Raw genomic sequence first — 13,930 nt, forward strand, 5'->3', positions numbered from 1 at the left:
GGAGCCTCAGAATCCTTGCCTCCAGGGGGCCACCTGGTTTAACCCTTTCCAGGATGAATCTATTTGTTTTCCTAGCAGTCCATGGTACCCTCAATACTCTTCTCCAGCACCACAGCTCAAAGGCATCAATTCTCCTTCTCTCCTCCTTAGTCACTGTCCAACTCTCTGATGCATAACAAGTGACTGCAAAGACCATGGCCTGTATCAGACACACCTTAGTCTCCAGAGAGACACCATCGCTCTTCAGTACTTTGGAGAGGTCCCCAATAGCAGACTTTCCCATGGCAATACATCTTTTAATTTCCTGGCTACTGGTGACAAAAGTGTACCACAAGGAAATTAGAGCTGAGACACAAACTGAGATTTGGACACCAATGTTCGTAGCAGTGTTATTCACCATCACAAGAACAATGAAAACAGCCCAAATGTCCAACAACAACTGAATGGATTGAGAAACTGTAGTGCATTCACGCAATGGAATACTATGCTGCACTCAGAAGCAATGAGTTTGAAGGATACTACATAACTTGGGAGAGGTTGGAGAGCATTATGCCAAGTGAACTGATGCAGTTTTATAAGGACAAACACTACATAAGACTATTATTGTAAAAATATAAGGATAACTAGTAAAAAATGCATGGGAACTCAAGGTGAGGGAGGGCTGATGGGTAGGGGTGAAACCACAGGGTTGCCCAGTTTATAGGATGGGGGAAGGTAGAAAGGAAATGAGAAGGATCCAGGTGAAAAGACAGAGTAATGATAAGCAAGATCTAATGGTGATTCATTTTAAAAAACATAATGCATGAGAATGATTGTATGAAACACAATGAGAATGAAGAATAGTGTGAAACACAATATATATGAACTTTGTTAGCAAACCAATATAAGTCAAAAAGAAAGCAAAGATATTAGAAAGACAAGAAAGATCAAAATAGATGTTAGAAGAGACTTTGAAACTTGATGTAGAAGAAGCTAATGCAAAGGGAAGAAATAAGGAAGTAAGAGAGATAAAGAGAAAATGTCAAAGAGCAGCTCAAGAATACACACAAAATTTTACAATATTGATTTTATTAGTTCCAGGTCTGTATTCTCTTTGTCATTGTAGAGAAATCCAACTAATTTTTGTATGTTGATCTGTGTCCTGCCACCTTGCTGAACTGGTCAACTATGTCCAGTAGTTTTCTTGCTAAGTCTTTGGGGTTTTCTAAATACACTATCATATCATTTTCATATAGAGATAATTTTACCTCCTCTTTGCCAATTTGGATACCTCTTATTTCCTTCTATTGTCTTATTGCTATCACTAAGACTTCCAATTCAACATTGAATAAGACAGGTGATAGTGGGTATCTTTGCCTAGTTCTTGTTCTTAAAGGGAATGCCTTTAATCTCTCTCCATTGAGAACAATGTTGGTTCTCGAGTTTGTGTATATACTTTTTACTATGTTGAAGAAATTCCCCTCTAACCCTATTTTGTTGAGTTTTTTAATCAGGAAGGGGTGTTGGATTTTTACAAAGACCTTTTCTGCATTAATTGATAGGATTATGTGGTTCTTATTCTTTGCTTTGTTAATGTGATGAATTACATTGATTGTTTTTCTTATGTTGACCCATCCTTGTATACCTGTGCACATCCAAAAACTTCTCCAACATGGTAAAAAGGGAAGCTACAGACTGGAAAAAATATTTGCTAATGACATGTCAGATAAGGGACTTATTTCTAGAATTTATAAATTACTTGAGCACCACAACAAGATAAAGGTAAACAAACCAACTGAAAAATGGGCACAGGATATGAACAGACACTTCACCAAAGAAGACATTCAGATGGCAAACAAACACATGAAAAAATGTTCAAAATTCCTGGATCTTACAGAGATGCAAATAAAAACAACTCTAAGATATCATCTCACGCCAGTAAGATAGCAAAATTTAACAGAACAGCAAATAACAAATGCTGGTGAGGTTGTGGAGAAACTGGAACACTTATTTACTGTTGGTATGAGTGTAAAATGGTGCAGCCACTATGGAAGGCAGTATGTCCCTTTTCAAAAAGTTGCAAATAGAAATACCATTTGACCCAGCAGCAATTCCACTACTTGAAATATACCCCAAAGAAACCATAACTGACACCCAAGCAGACATATGCACACCCATGTGTATTGTGGCTTTGTTCACAATAGCAAAGAGTTGGGAACAACCTAAGTGCCCAGCAACAAATGAATGCATAGAGAAGCTGTGGTATATTCACACAATGGAATACTATGCTGCACTGAAAAGCAAAGAACTCATGAAATATTATTCAAAATAGATGATGTTGGAGGACATTATGCTGAGTGGAATATCTCAGTCACAAAAGGACAAACACTGCATAGTGCCACTGTTGTAAAATGAGACTGACATCGGGGTTGGAGGAAGACTGCAAAAGACAGGATAAATTATGTATACTGCATTGAAACAGATGAGGGAAAGAAATATTTAAAAGGGATACATTATTAAGTATTATTGTTACAACAGGAGTCCAGAATGAAGGCTGCATAGTGGAGGGGACTTGGGGGTAAGGATTGTATAACAATGAAAGAATTTTTCTTTTACTTTTCAAAGAGAAGAAAGAACTGAGGGGGAGGTTGGGAAGGGGGGGAAATGCAACAATGAATGAATGAAAATCCAAAGTATCTGTAAATGTTCATTAAAATTAATTAAAAAAGAAAAAAATTACAATAAAATGTGCAAATTAAAAAAATGCATAAACTCCCTTAGTTAGAAAGCTATGAGGAAGAACATGGGTAATATTTCTCAAGCTGGAAAAAATTGAAAAAAATCAAGTCTCAAGTCACAATACTAAAAAGTTTTATAGGCAAAATATTGAATGGTGAGGGGAGGGGGGAGGAATCAAAGGAAGATGCAAGGAATATACAGAGTGACTGTACCAGAAAGACTAACACAGAGCCACTTCAGGAGGTAGCAAATGAGAACTAATAGTACTGAAGGAAGAATCTAGGCTGTACTGAAGGCATTGCAGAAAAAGACAGACTTATTAATGAACTAGCAATCGAGGTATCTCAACAAAGAGATTCAAGCCAGACATGCTCACTTGTGTATGCCAAGAAATTTGGACACTGATACCTAGCCAAAGGCTAAGGTTAGTCTTATGCATTTTATAGTATTTTTAGTTGCTTCCTAAAGTTGGACAATGAATAAGGATGGCTGAAGAGTCGATGGCTTTGAATTGTGGTGTTGGAGAAGACTACAGAATATATTACACACTGTAACAAAACAAAAAAAAAATCTGTCTTGGAGGAAATTGAAGCAAAGTGCTTTAGGACACCACAGCTCCCTCCTTAGAGGCAAAGACGGTGAAATTTGGTCTTTCATATTTTGAGCATGTTGTCAGGGGGCACTAGTATTTGGAGAGAGACATCATGCTGGAAAAGGTACAAGGTACATGAAAGAGAAGAAGACTTTCAATGAGAAAGACTGATGCAGAGACTATAACAATGGACTTAGCCATTGACTGAGATTGTGAGGATGGCACAGGATAGGGCAAGATTCAGATCTATTGTTTATAAGGTTGCTATGAATATGTAGTTTACTTGACTGCACCTAACAACAACTTGAATGAATGACTGAAAGACATCCATTTTTTATTCTTATTTGTGTTTATTTACCCTGTATCGTCACAATTGTACCAATAAACCACCTCATGCTAACCAGAGAAAAAAAGATAAACGCTGTTAAGAATTTCATTCTACTTGGATCCATAGCCAACATCATGGAAGCAACAGTCATGAAATCAAAAGACATACTGTGTTGGACAAATCTTCTGTCAAGAACATCTTTAAAGTGATAAAGAGCAAGGATGTCACTTGAAAGACTAAAGTATGCCTGGCGCAAACACAGTATTTTCAGTTTTTTTATATGCATGTGAAAGTTAGACAATGAATAAAGGAGACAACACATTCCAAAAGAGAAGCCCTATGGGTATTTGGAGATAGGAACTAAATCTCTTATTTCACAGGTAAGCATTTGCTCAATTGTTTAAATATGGCAGGAAAAAAAGGAAAAGTTGATCTTGCATTTATAGTGAAATCTTATAAAATTTGCCAAAAAATCACTCATTTTTGCTTTTTAAATTATATTAGTTTATTTACAAAATTTGAATATATTGTTTTTCACACCAGTTCCTTCTCATTTCCCTTACTCTCTCACCCATCAATTTGTGTGACCCCACACACATTCTCTCCTCTCTGCTTTCCCCCTTCCCCCCTCCTTTGGATCCTAATATTCATTCTATACTAATGATTTTACACAATGTTTGTCCTTATGGAACTGAATTAGTTCACTCAGCATTATGTTCTCGAGTCCCTCCCAAGTTAGGTAATAATTTACAAAATTATTGTTCTTATGTGCTGCTTAGTATTCCATTGTGTAAATGTACCATAATTGTGTACATCAAAACCTTTTTCCAACAGGGTGAAAAGAAAACCTACTGACTGCGAAAAAATATTTGGCAATATCAGCTCAGACCAGAATCTCATAATTAAAGTTTACAGAATACTCCTGGGCCTCCACAAGAAAAAAGTCTAATAATTACAAAATGGGCAAAAGACATGGAAAAATTTTTCATAGAGGAAGATATTCTAATAGCCAACAGATACATGAAGAAATGCTTCAAATCACTGGCAATGAGAGAGATGCAAATCAAAACCACAATGGGATACCATATGACTCCAGTTGCAGTGGCAAAGTTTAACAGGACAGCAAGTAATAAATGTTGGAGAGGATGTGGTGAGATAGGAATTGTTATACACTGTTTGTTGGATTGTACAATGGTACAACCATTCTAGAAAGCAGTTTGGCGCTTCCTCAAAAAGCTGAAAATAGAAATTCCATATGACCCAGCTATTCACTGCTTGGAATATACACTGAGAAAATTAGAATATACTCTGAGAAAATGAGAACTGAGGCTCCAATGGAGACTTGTACACCCATGTTCATAGCAGCGTTATCCACCATCACAAGAACATGGAAATAGTCCAGATGTCCAACCATAGTGGAATGGATTGAGAAATTATTCTTGCTTTTATTACATTTTTTAAGGAACTCTCATGGTGATATCTGTTACATGTTCTGAGTTACAGAGCATTTAGAAATATTGTTTAATTTAATCACTTGTCCCATAATAAGTATATAAATCCTACAAACACAAATGGATAAAACATTTTATAATTATTACTACAAGGAAAATGAGCTTGCAAACCCCTTTATCTGTCAGCATATGTTCTAGATTATGGTAGTGTGGCTTAATTCTCTTTTAACCATAGCATAAAGAAAGGCTTTATTGATGATTACTTAAAAGATCTTTCAATGAGAGCTCTGGACAAATATTAGAAGGTGTAGGGAACTGAAAATTGAAAAGCAATTTAATTTTAATGAAAACTAAAGCTAAATTTATCATTCATGTCCTAGCTTATACCGTTCAGTCTGGAATTCCAAACAAGTAATCTATGGGTCCAATAAGACCTCAACGATATGTTAGGCTTGGCTTTGCCTTTTAAAAAGATTTTAACTTGCCTGCCTTAGACGAAAAATATGTTCTCTAGTTTGGCCCTTGCATTTATTATATACCTAGTTTGAATGGATTCTATCTATAATCAACCTAAATAACAATATAAATAGAAACATTATGGTTTCATTTTGTTGCTCAACAGTTAATTTGAAATTCCATAGGAGAGTAACTTTTCAATGAACACAATGTCATAGGCTTAGACTTAACACAAAAGTGTAAAAGTATAGCAGATGCAAAACATCAATACCTGAAATTCATGAGAATTTTAACACTTAGAAATGAGTTCCCCTTATTTATCTCATTTTATTTAACAAAGTCATAGAGCATATATTTTATGTTGAGCCAGGTTCTAACAGTGTGTCGACACCCTGGGAAGTAAATTAGTCATTCTGGGAAGCTGTGCAAACTCTTCAAGCCTACTAGAAAATATTTTGCTTATTGAAATAGTGATTTACTAAGTGGCCCTGCAGTGGTAGCTAAATGGGACTCTGGTGAGAACCTGCAGCCCTGAGAAGTGCCAAGTCAACCTGCAGCCAGTTTCCACTGAAGCCCTAAACTCCAATTCTGCTCCCTCTGTGTTCCATGAACTATTTATAAAGAGTGAAAATTTAAATATGAAATTCTAGTCTGATGTTAACCAAAACCAAGTATGTGAATAGACTGTGTGCAAATAGTGTAAATCTCTCTAGTGCTGGACCTCAAATCTAAACATTTGTACAAATCCAATTGTGTAAGTATATGTGGACATAACCTTAGGATTTAGCACAGAAGGTGATGACTTATTTTGTATCAAATGACAATGTTTTATGTAAGAAGGATTGGAGTAAGAGACTCTACACAGTAATAAGATCAACTGCTCTCTAAGACTTGAAAAGCTAATCTTATTACCTCATGTTTTGCTGTCTCTGTTTTGCTTGGTTACAATATTTGAACATTTAGTAGTTTTAAATGGAAATGTCAAACATCTAAGTTGCTTCTCATCAGTATTTGGGAATGTGGTGCTGGTGGTAGTAGGATCATTTCAACTTCTGACAAGATATCTGAGCACCAAACCTAATCACCTGATGTGGCTTCTGCATGTACTGGGAAGGAGCCTCCTCCTCTGGAGATGTTTGGGGAAATATTTCTTCTGGGGTTTTTTTCTGTTTATATTTCTTAAAGACTGACACATTGTGACTTTTTCTCTACACTGCATTTAACTAAAATCTAAGTGGGTCATGACTAAGAGAAAAAAAAAACAGGCTGAAACTAAGATGTATTTCTTCCTTACATGTATTGTAAATATAATTGTCTTCACATTCTGCCTGTACAGCTAAGACTTTTAATGGTATTATTTTTTAGAATGGTTTTGCAAATATGATCATAGTCATTAGAATAGAATTAATATACACTTGCTTTCTTTTTGTACGTACTACACATTCTTCTAAGTGGTACAGCACTCTTCTGTCAATTTGCTGTACTGAGGTAACCTGGGGTAGCTGTGATGCTGAACTTTGTGCCATTGGGGTGTCAAATGCTAACACAGTTAACTCCTGATAGACAGTGTTTGGTGGAGCTCCCAATTTAAGGCAGGTTTGGAAGAAGGAATGGCATCTACTTCCTAAACAACATGCCTCTGGAAACATGAACTTTGATAAAAGTCAATAGTTATAAAAAGACTTTAGACCTTTTGTTCATAGGCTTGCTATAAGTAGTGCTCGACTCGAAGGCAATCTACAACATTACATCATAGCTCACAACTTCATCCAGTACTTGAAAAGCTTGCTCAGCCCAAGATGAGCTAATAATTTTGAGAAACACACATTTCAAAAACAAGATCATAAAACAAAGAATCTAATAAATTTCATGTCTTTGTTATAGACTCCTAGAAAGTTAAATTTATGTCTTTTTGCTCTTCTGTGGCATCCAAATGCTTAATTTAATGTACTGCATTCAATAATTGCTTAATAAATACCGCTGAATTAGCTAGAGGGAACTTTATATGCATTTGTGTGGATGTATTACTATGAAATCTGAATTTGGGAACATATTAATAAGGCAAATCTCATTCTAACTAATGAGAATTTCTGAATTGCCAAGTAATTACTACCAATTTTATCTGTATCCTATTCATTTATCTGGAAAGATCTTATTTGCAAAAGAAAAACCTTATCATTTGTAATGTAATTCATTCTGTAAAATAATGAATATGGTATTATAAAATTTCTTTGGTGAATTGCTGGACAATGGCATGTAATTTTGTCTTATCATAGAGATGATTAGAAAGTAGCAATGAGATGAATCACACTTCAGGGTCAAATATATTATGAATTAAATCATAATATGTCCATGTTGCTGTTAGGTGCTATTGAGTAGAGTACTACCAATAGCAACCCTATGAACAACAGATCTGAACCCTTGTCCTATCCTGTTCCATTCTCACACTTCCTGACACATTAGAGCCCATTGTGGCAGTCACCGTGTCAGTATACTGGGTCGAGTGGCTTCTACTCCTTCACGGCTCTCTGCCTTTCTGAGCATCAGGTCCCTCTCCAAAGAATCGTCTAAAGATAGAGCATATTTGAAAAAGAGCTGCTTTCACTATAAAACTGTCTACTATTTCACATATACATTACCATTTCTTAGAAAGGATCTCCGTGACTGCCCTCCATTGAGTGGAGGTAAGGTCTTCTTCTCCTGGCTGACAAAAGTATCCCATTTCACCTTGTCACAACCTCCAAGTTCCTTGACTTTCTGTAAACAACTTTCTAAGTACTCCACTGGGTCTTCAGGTTTGGAACACATAAGTCCATTCAAAAGGCTCTGAAATACAAAACAAAATATGTTCAAGTAAAATATTCTTTTAAATCACTTTGATTAGCATTGTATGTCCTATCTTTGAATTCAGGTTATGTTTTCATTTACAGTTTAATAAACAATTAGAGTTGAAATGACTAAGACAACTCTAATTAAAATATCAATCAATTCATTTTCAGCTCGAGTATTTTAAACAATTTAAGGCAATTGTTGTTGTGTACCATTGAGTGGGAAATGACTCATAGCTGACCCTACCATGGGTTTTTAGAGGTATTTTAATCCCACGGGAAGAGACTGCCCATCTTTTTCCCGCAGAGAGGTTGGTGCATTTGAGCTTTGTGCCTCTGGTACGGCAGCACAGCTCCTTACCACTAGGTCGCATAGCTCCTTCATAATTTAAAATTTACCTGTCAAAGTTAGATAAAAGGCACCTTGTGGAAAAGGGCCACATTCTGCCATTATATATCTATTCAAAACTTGTAAGAACAACTACCTCACAGATCTTTGAGGATTAAAAATGTTCAAGTTTGTGCAGTGCATATATAATAAAATCGGTGAAAGCTGGAAGCCTTGCAAGGTGCAAGCCTGTCACGGAAGGACAATGCAAATATTTTCCACTATAGAGAATGACAGAAAAGTAGTAGGCTTCTTCACTTTGTACGATGGAAAAAGTTCACAAAATCTGGAAAAAGAAGAAGGCATTTCTGTTGATTGCTCTCGGAGCTTTCACTGTATCAAGGACCTGCAAAATAAAAAAATTTCTCTGGAATTATGTGTGGAGGTTAGGGTTATTGCTGCTGCTGCTGCTGCTGCTGCTGCTGCCGCCACTGCTGTTATTATTATTTCTACAATCAGAAAGAGAGTCAGGTGGCCTAACGGTAAGAAACGACACTGTAATTCTGAAGGCAAGCAGTTCAAATCCACCAGCTGCTCTGAGAGAGAAGCATGGGCAATCTCCTCCCATGTGATTAACTGCCTCTGAAAACTCACTGGAGGGTTGGTTCCAACTCGATGGTACTCAACAATAACAATAATCAGAAGACTCCCCCTGAGCCCCAGGTTGCCTGTGTCTTCTGCATCCACACAGCATTCAGCACAAACAAGCATATTTGTCTTTTATACTGAAACCATCTGCTTATGTATCAGTTTCCTCTCTTAAATTATAAAGTCTTCAACAACATAGTTTTCTTTATCCTATAATCCCCCAATGCCTGAAATGCCCATATCCTGACTGTTGTTGATGTCGATGGATGCTGTTGAGTTGACAACTCATAGCAACCCTATGAACACATCTGAACCTTGTCTTGCCCTGTGCCATCCTCACAATCTCTGATATGCTGGAGTCCACTGTTACAGTTACTGTGTCATTCCATCTTGTTGAGGGTATTCCTCTCTTTCACTAAGAAACCGTGTCTTACTATATAATAGGTCACAACAATGTTCACTGAGATCAAATTACAAAAAGAAAGAAAGGAATAAAAGAAGGGGAATAACATATGATCTATGATTTTTCCCCCCATGTATCACATGTACTAATTTCTAAAATTGCCACAGATTTAGAAATGCTGTTCTGGGGAACTAGAAAGGAATGCAAATACTTTTCTGTGGAATATTTTCATGTGACGAACTTAGAGAATTAATAACACTAATATATATTAAAACACACTTTAAAATTTTGATATTTTTCCTAAATATTTTAGTTTATTATTCTTGAGTATTTCCTCAGACTTCGTAGGCAATTCTTATTCAACAAACAACTCACTGATGTTGAGTCAAAACTGATGCATGGTTGACCCTTTAACAGGGGAGGAAATCACCCATGTTTCTCTCCCAGAGCAGCTGGTGGATTTGAAGTTTCCTTCTTTGGGTTGGCAATACACCTTCCCACCAACTAGGCCAACAGACTACTCAGTGGGAGAAAAGATGTGGTGATCTGCTCCCTTAGATTGTTAATGTCGGTTTCAACTCATAGCAACTCCAAGTACAACAGACTGCCTGTTCCTGTGTTATCCTCACAATGGCTTTGATGTGCAAACCCATTACTGTAGCCACTTTAAATCATTTTATTTTGCTGAAAATATTATTTTTATGACTTTTAAAATAAGTTTTTTTAAATTTTGTACTGGTTTACCTTCAAAGTTCAAATACATTAGTTTTTCACACCAGATCAAACATGGTGTCGTTTTCTAGAGATTGGAATCTTATGAAATGTGAGGCAAAGTCTCATCATCTTCCACTTCTAGGGCAGTTAGACTATGTCCTATGTTGCTACTGTTACATGTCATCAAGTTGGCTATGACCCATAGCAACTGTATGAAAAACAGACCAAAACTTCGCAGGCATGACCTAATATGTTGTTGTTATGTACTGTTGAAAGGATTATGAATCATGTTGTTTTTGTTGTTAAGTGCCATCAAGTCATTGACAACTTACAACGACCCAATGAATGAAAGACCGAACACTTGTATAACTTTTACCATTTCTCCAAGTTCATAGAGTTTCCAGAGGCAAACTATTTTGGAAGTGGATGCCACTCCTGCTTTCAAGCTTGTTTTCATCAGGGAGCTCGACCAAATACTGTCCACCATGGTTAACCATTATCACATTTGACACATCAGTGTCACAGTGTTTAGCATCACAGCAACCACAAGTTACCTCTGTACAGCAAATGGACACACCAGTGCTATATACCATAAACAATGGGTCGGAATCTTCCCTTATCTTGTGCCAGCCTTACCTCACCACTGCTGCTATACTCAAGCCGATTGCTCCAGCTACTGTACCCACCCATCTTGGTGAGGGTCTTTCTCTCTTTTATTCATTCACCCTTCCAAGCATGATGTCCATTTGCATGGACCACCTTCAGATGGCCAAATGCCCAAAGAATGTGAGAAGGAATTTTATCATCCTTCCCTCCAACAAGCACTTTCTCCAAGACATGTTTGTTTGTTCCTCTTGAAGACTATGGGATATTTGGTACTCTTCTACAAGACGATAGCTCAAAGGCATCAATTCTTCTACTGTCATCTTCAGTCAATGTCTAGCTCACTCATGCATAGGGAGTCAAGTGCAACTTAGTTTTCAAAAAGACATTACTGCTCCTCAGTATCTAGGAGAAGTCCCTGACAACAGACTTTCCCAACATAACATGCTTTTTATTTCTTGACTGCTGTTGCCAAGGGTATGATTATGAATTCAAGGAAAACGAAATCATTAACCACTTCAATCTTTTCTCCGTCTTTCATGATGTTGCCTATTGGCCCAGTGGTGAGGATTTCTGTTTTCTTGATGTTGAGATGTGATTCATTTTGAAAGCTGTACTCTTTTACCTTCTGCAATAACCATCTTAGATCCTCCTTGCTTTTGCCAGGAAAAGTCATCCACTTACACACTGCAAGTTGTTGACGAGTCTTCTTCCAATTCTGATGTCACATTCTTCTTCCTAAAGTCCAGCTTTTCAAGTGATTTACTGTGCATACAGATTTAATAGATAAGGAGAAAAGGATACAGCACTGATATACACCTTTCGTGATTTTTATATCATGCAGTGTTCCCTTGCTCAGTTTAACCAACAGCCTCCTGGTCTAAGTAAAGGTTTCACCTGAGTACAATTGAATATTTTGGGATCCCCATCTTCTCAATGTTATTCGCAACTTGTTATGATCCATACAATCAAATGCCTTTGCATAATCAATAATGCACAAACAGACATCCTTCTGCTATTCCTGTTTTCAGTCAAGATGCATCTGAAACAACAGGAGAGCCTCTGAAAACACACTGGAGGGAGCATCAGCTGTTATGTGTCTCTGATTTTAAAACAATGAGCTGTTGTTTGTTATCACTGTGACTTGATGGCATAGGTTTGGTGGATTATTTTTGTTGTTATTTCTGATTACTGCTTAAACAAGAAGCTGTGGGGACACAGTGGCTAAACAGGAGGTAGTAACCCACTAGCAGCTTTGAGAGAGAAAAAGAGCTGGTGACTTAGGAATATTTCAGCCTAAGAAATTCTTAGGGGTAGTTCTACTTTGTTATATGGGGTCATTACAAGTCAGAATGTACTCAACATCATACAATAACTTTGCCTAAGACAATGAGGAAGCAAAAAAGAAACTCAAAGCCATTAAGTTGATTCTGAGCTATTCTATTCTGAGAATAGAACTGTACTACTCTACAGGGTTTTCTTTGTGGTAATCTTAACGGCAACAGATCACCAAGTGTTTCTTGCAGTACTGCTGGGTGGTTTCAAATAGGCAACATTTAAGTTAACAGTTGAAAACAAGGCATTTGGACAAACTGAGAATCCTAAAATAACAACCAAATATTCTATGATGAATTGTTGGCTTCAAAATAAAGCCTTCCAATGGACATTGCTTTTAAAAAGGAAGTAGGGGTGGATTAAACTCCTTCATTAAAATGATTTCCTCCAAAACAACAAAAACAAAAAATCCCACAACTTCCTCCAGTCACTACCAGGGTAGGTAAGGAACCAGGAAACATTACCACTCAGTCTCCAGTTAGCCCTACGAGGTACTGAATACTCTAATTTGGCTTTCCTCAGTATTCAAATTAATGACTAAATTTCTGCTGTAAGGTACAGTGGTGAATGATCAACAGAGAGTACATAAAGTTACCTACTAGTAAGAACTCACTGCAAAACTGGGAGAAAGTGTTTTTTTTTCTTTTTTAAACATTTGTTCAAAAAAAGAAAACACATTTCAAACTTGAACCTACCAGAGATATATTCTTTAACTTATTTTTTAAACGTTAAAGTTGTGCTGCCAACACAAAGGCTGGCAGTTCAAATCTACCTGCCACTCTGCAAGACAAAGATGAATAATCTCCTCCTAGGAAATTTACAGGCTCTAAAATCTCTCTGCAGGGTCAGCTATGAGTCAGTTCTGACTCAACGGCAATGAATAAGAGTTGTATTTTTTTAAAAAAATAAGCAAAAAACACACTGTGGGATTTTAAAATGGTATAACCACTGTGGAAGGCAGTCTGGTGTTTCCTCAAAAACAACTGAACACAGAAATTCTATACGACCTAGGTATTCCACTGATAGGAACTGAGGCATATATGGAGACTTATACATCAATGTTCATAGCAGTGTTATTCACCACCGCAAGAACATGGTAATAGGCCCAATGTCCAATCACAACGTAATGGACTGAGAAATGATGGTACGTACATTCACAGGATGGAATACTATACAACATGCAGGAGCAATGATTTTGAAAATCACTACCTAACTTGGGAGGGACTGGAGACCATTAAGCTAAGTGAACTAACTCAGTCTCATAAAGACAAATACTGTATAAAACCGTTATTATAGAAGGAGAAAGATATCTAATAAAGTGTGTATGAAGATCTGAGCAGGGGAGGGTAGGAGCAGAGAGCTGAGGATGGGCAGGATGATAACACAGGGTCACACAATTTGATGGGTAGAGTGAGGGGTGGGTAAAGGAAATGGGAAAGATCTGGTGTGAAAAACAATGTATATAAATTTTGTAAGTAAATCAGTATAAAAGAAATGTTTGTTTTTTCAAGGACTATAAAATTCAT

At 36.9% G+C, this 13,930-nt stretch overlaps 1 protein-coding gene across 1 annotated transcript in view; it reads right to left on the reverse strand.

Annotated features, from left to right (window-relative positions):
* AK5 (adenylate kinase 5) overlaps positions 1–13,930 on the reverse strand; it is a 531,421-nt gene that overhangs the window by 513,689 nt on the left and 3,802 nt on the right. Inside the window, exon 2 of the mRNA XM_006888596.1 lies at positions 8,185–8,371. Within this exon, the coding sequence (XP_006888658.1) occupies positions 8,185–8,371 (187 nt within the window). The remainder of the gene's footprint in view (positions 1–8,184; positions 8,372–13,930) is intronic.

Source organism: Elephantulus edwardii, unplaced genomic scaffold (assembly GCF_000299155.1).
Source record: "Elephantulus edwardii isolate Elephantulus edwardi_28Jun2011 unplaced genomic scaffold, EleEdw1.0 scaffold00069, whole genome shotgun sequence".
Lineage (NCBI taxonomy): Eukaryota > Metazoa > Chordata > Mammalia > Macroscelidea > Macroscelididae > Elephantulus > Elephantulus edwardii.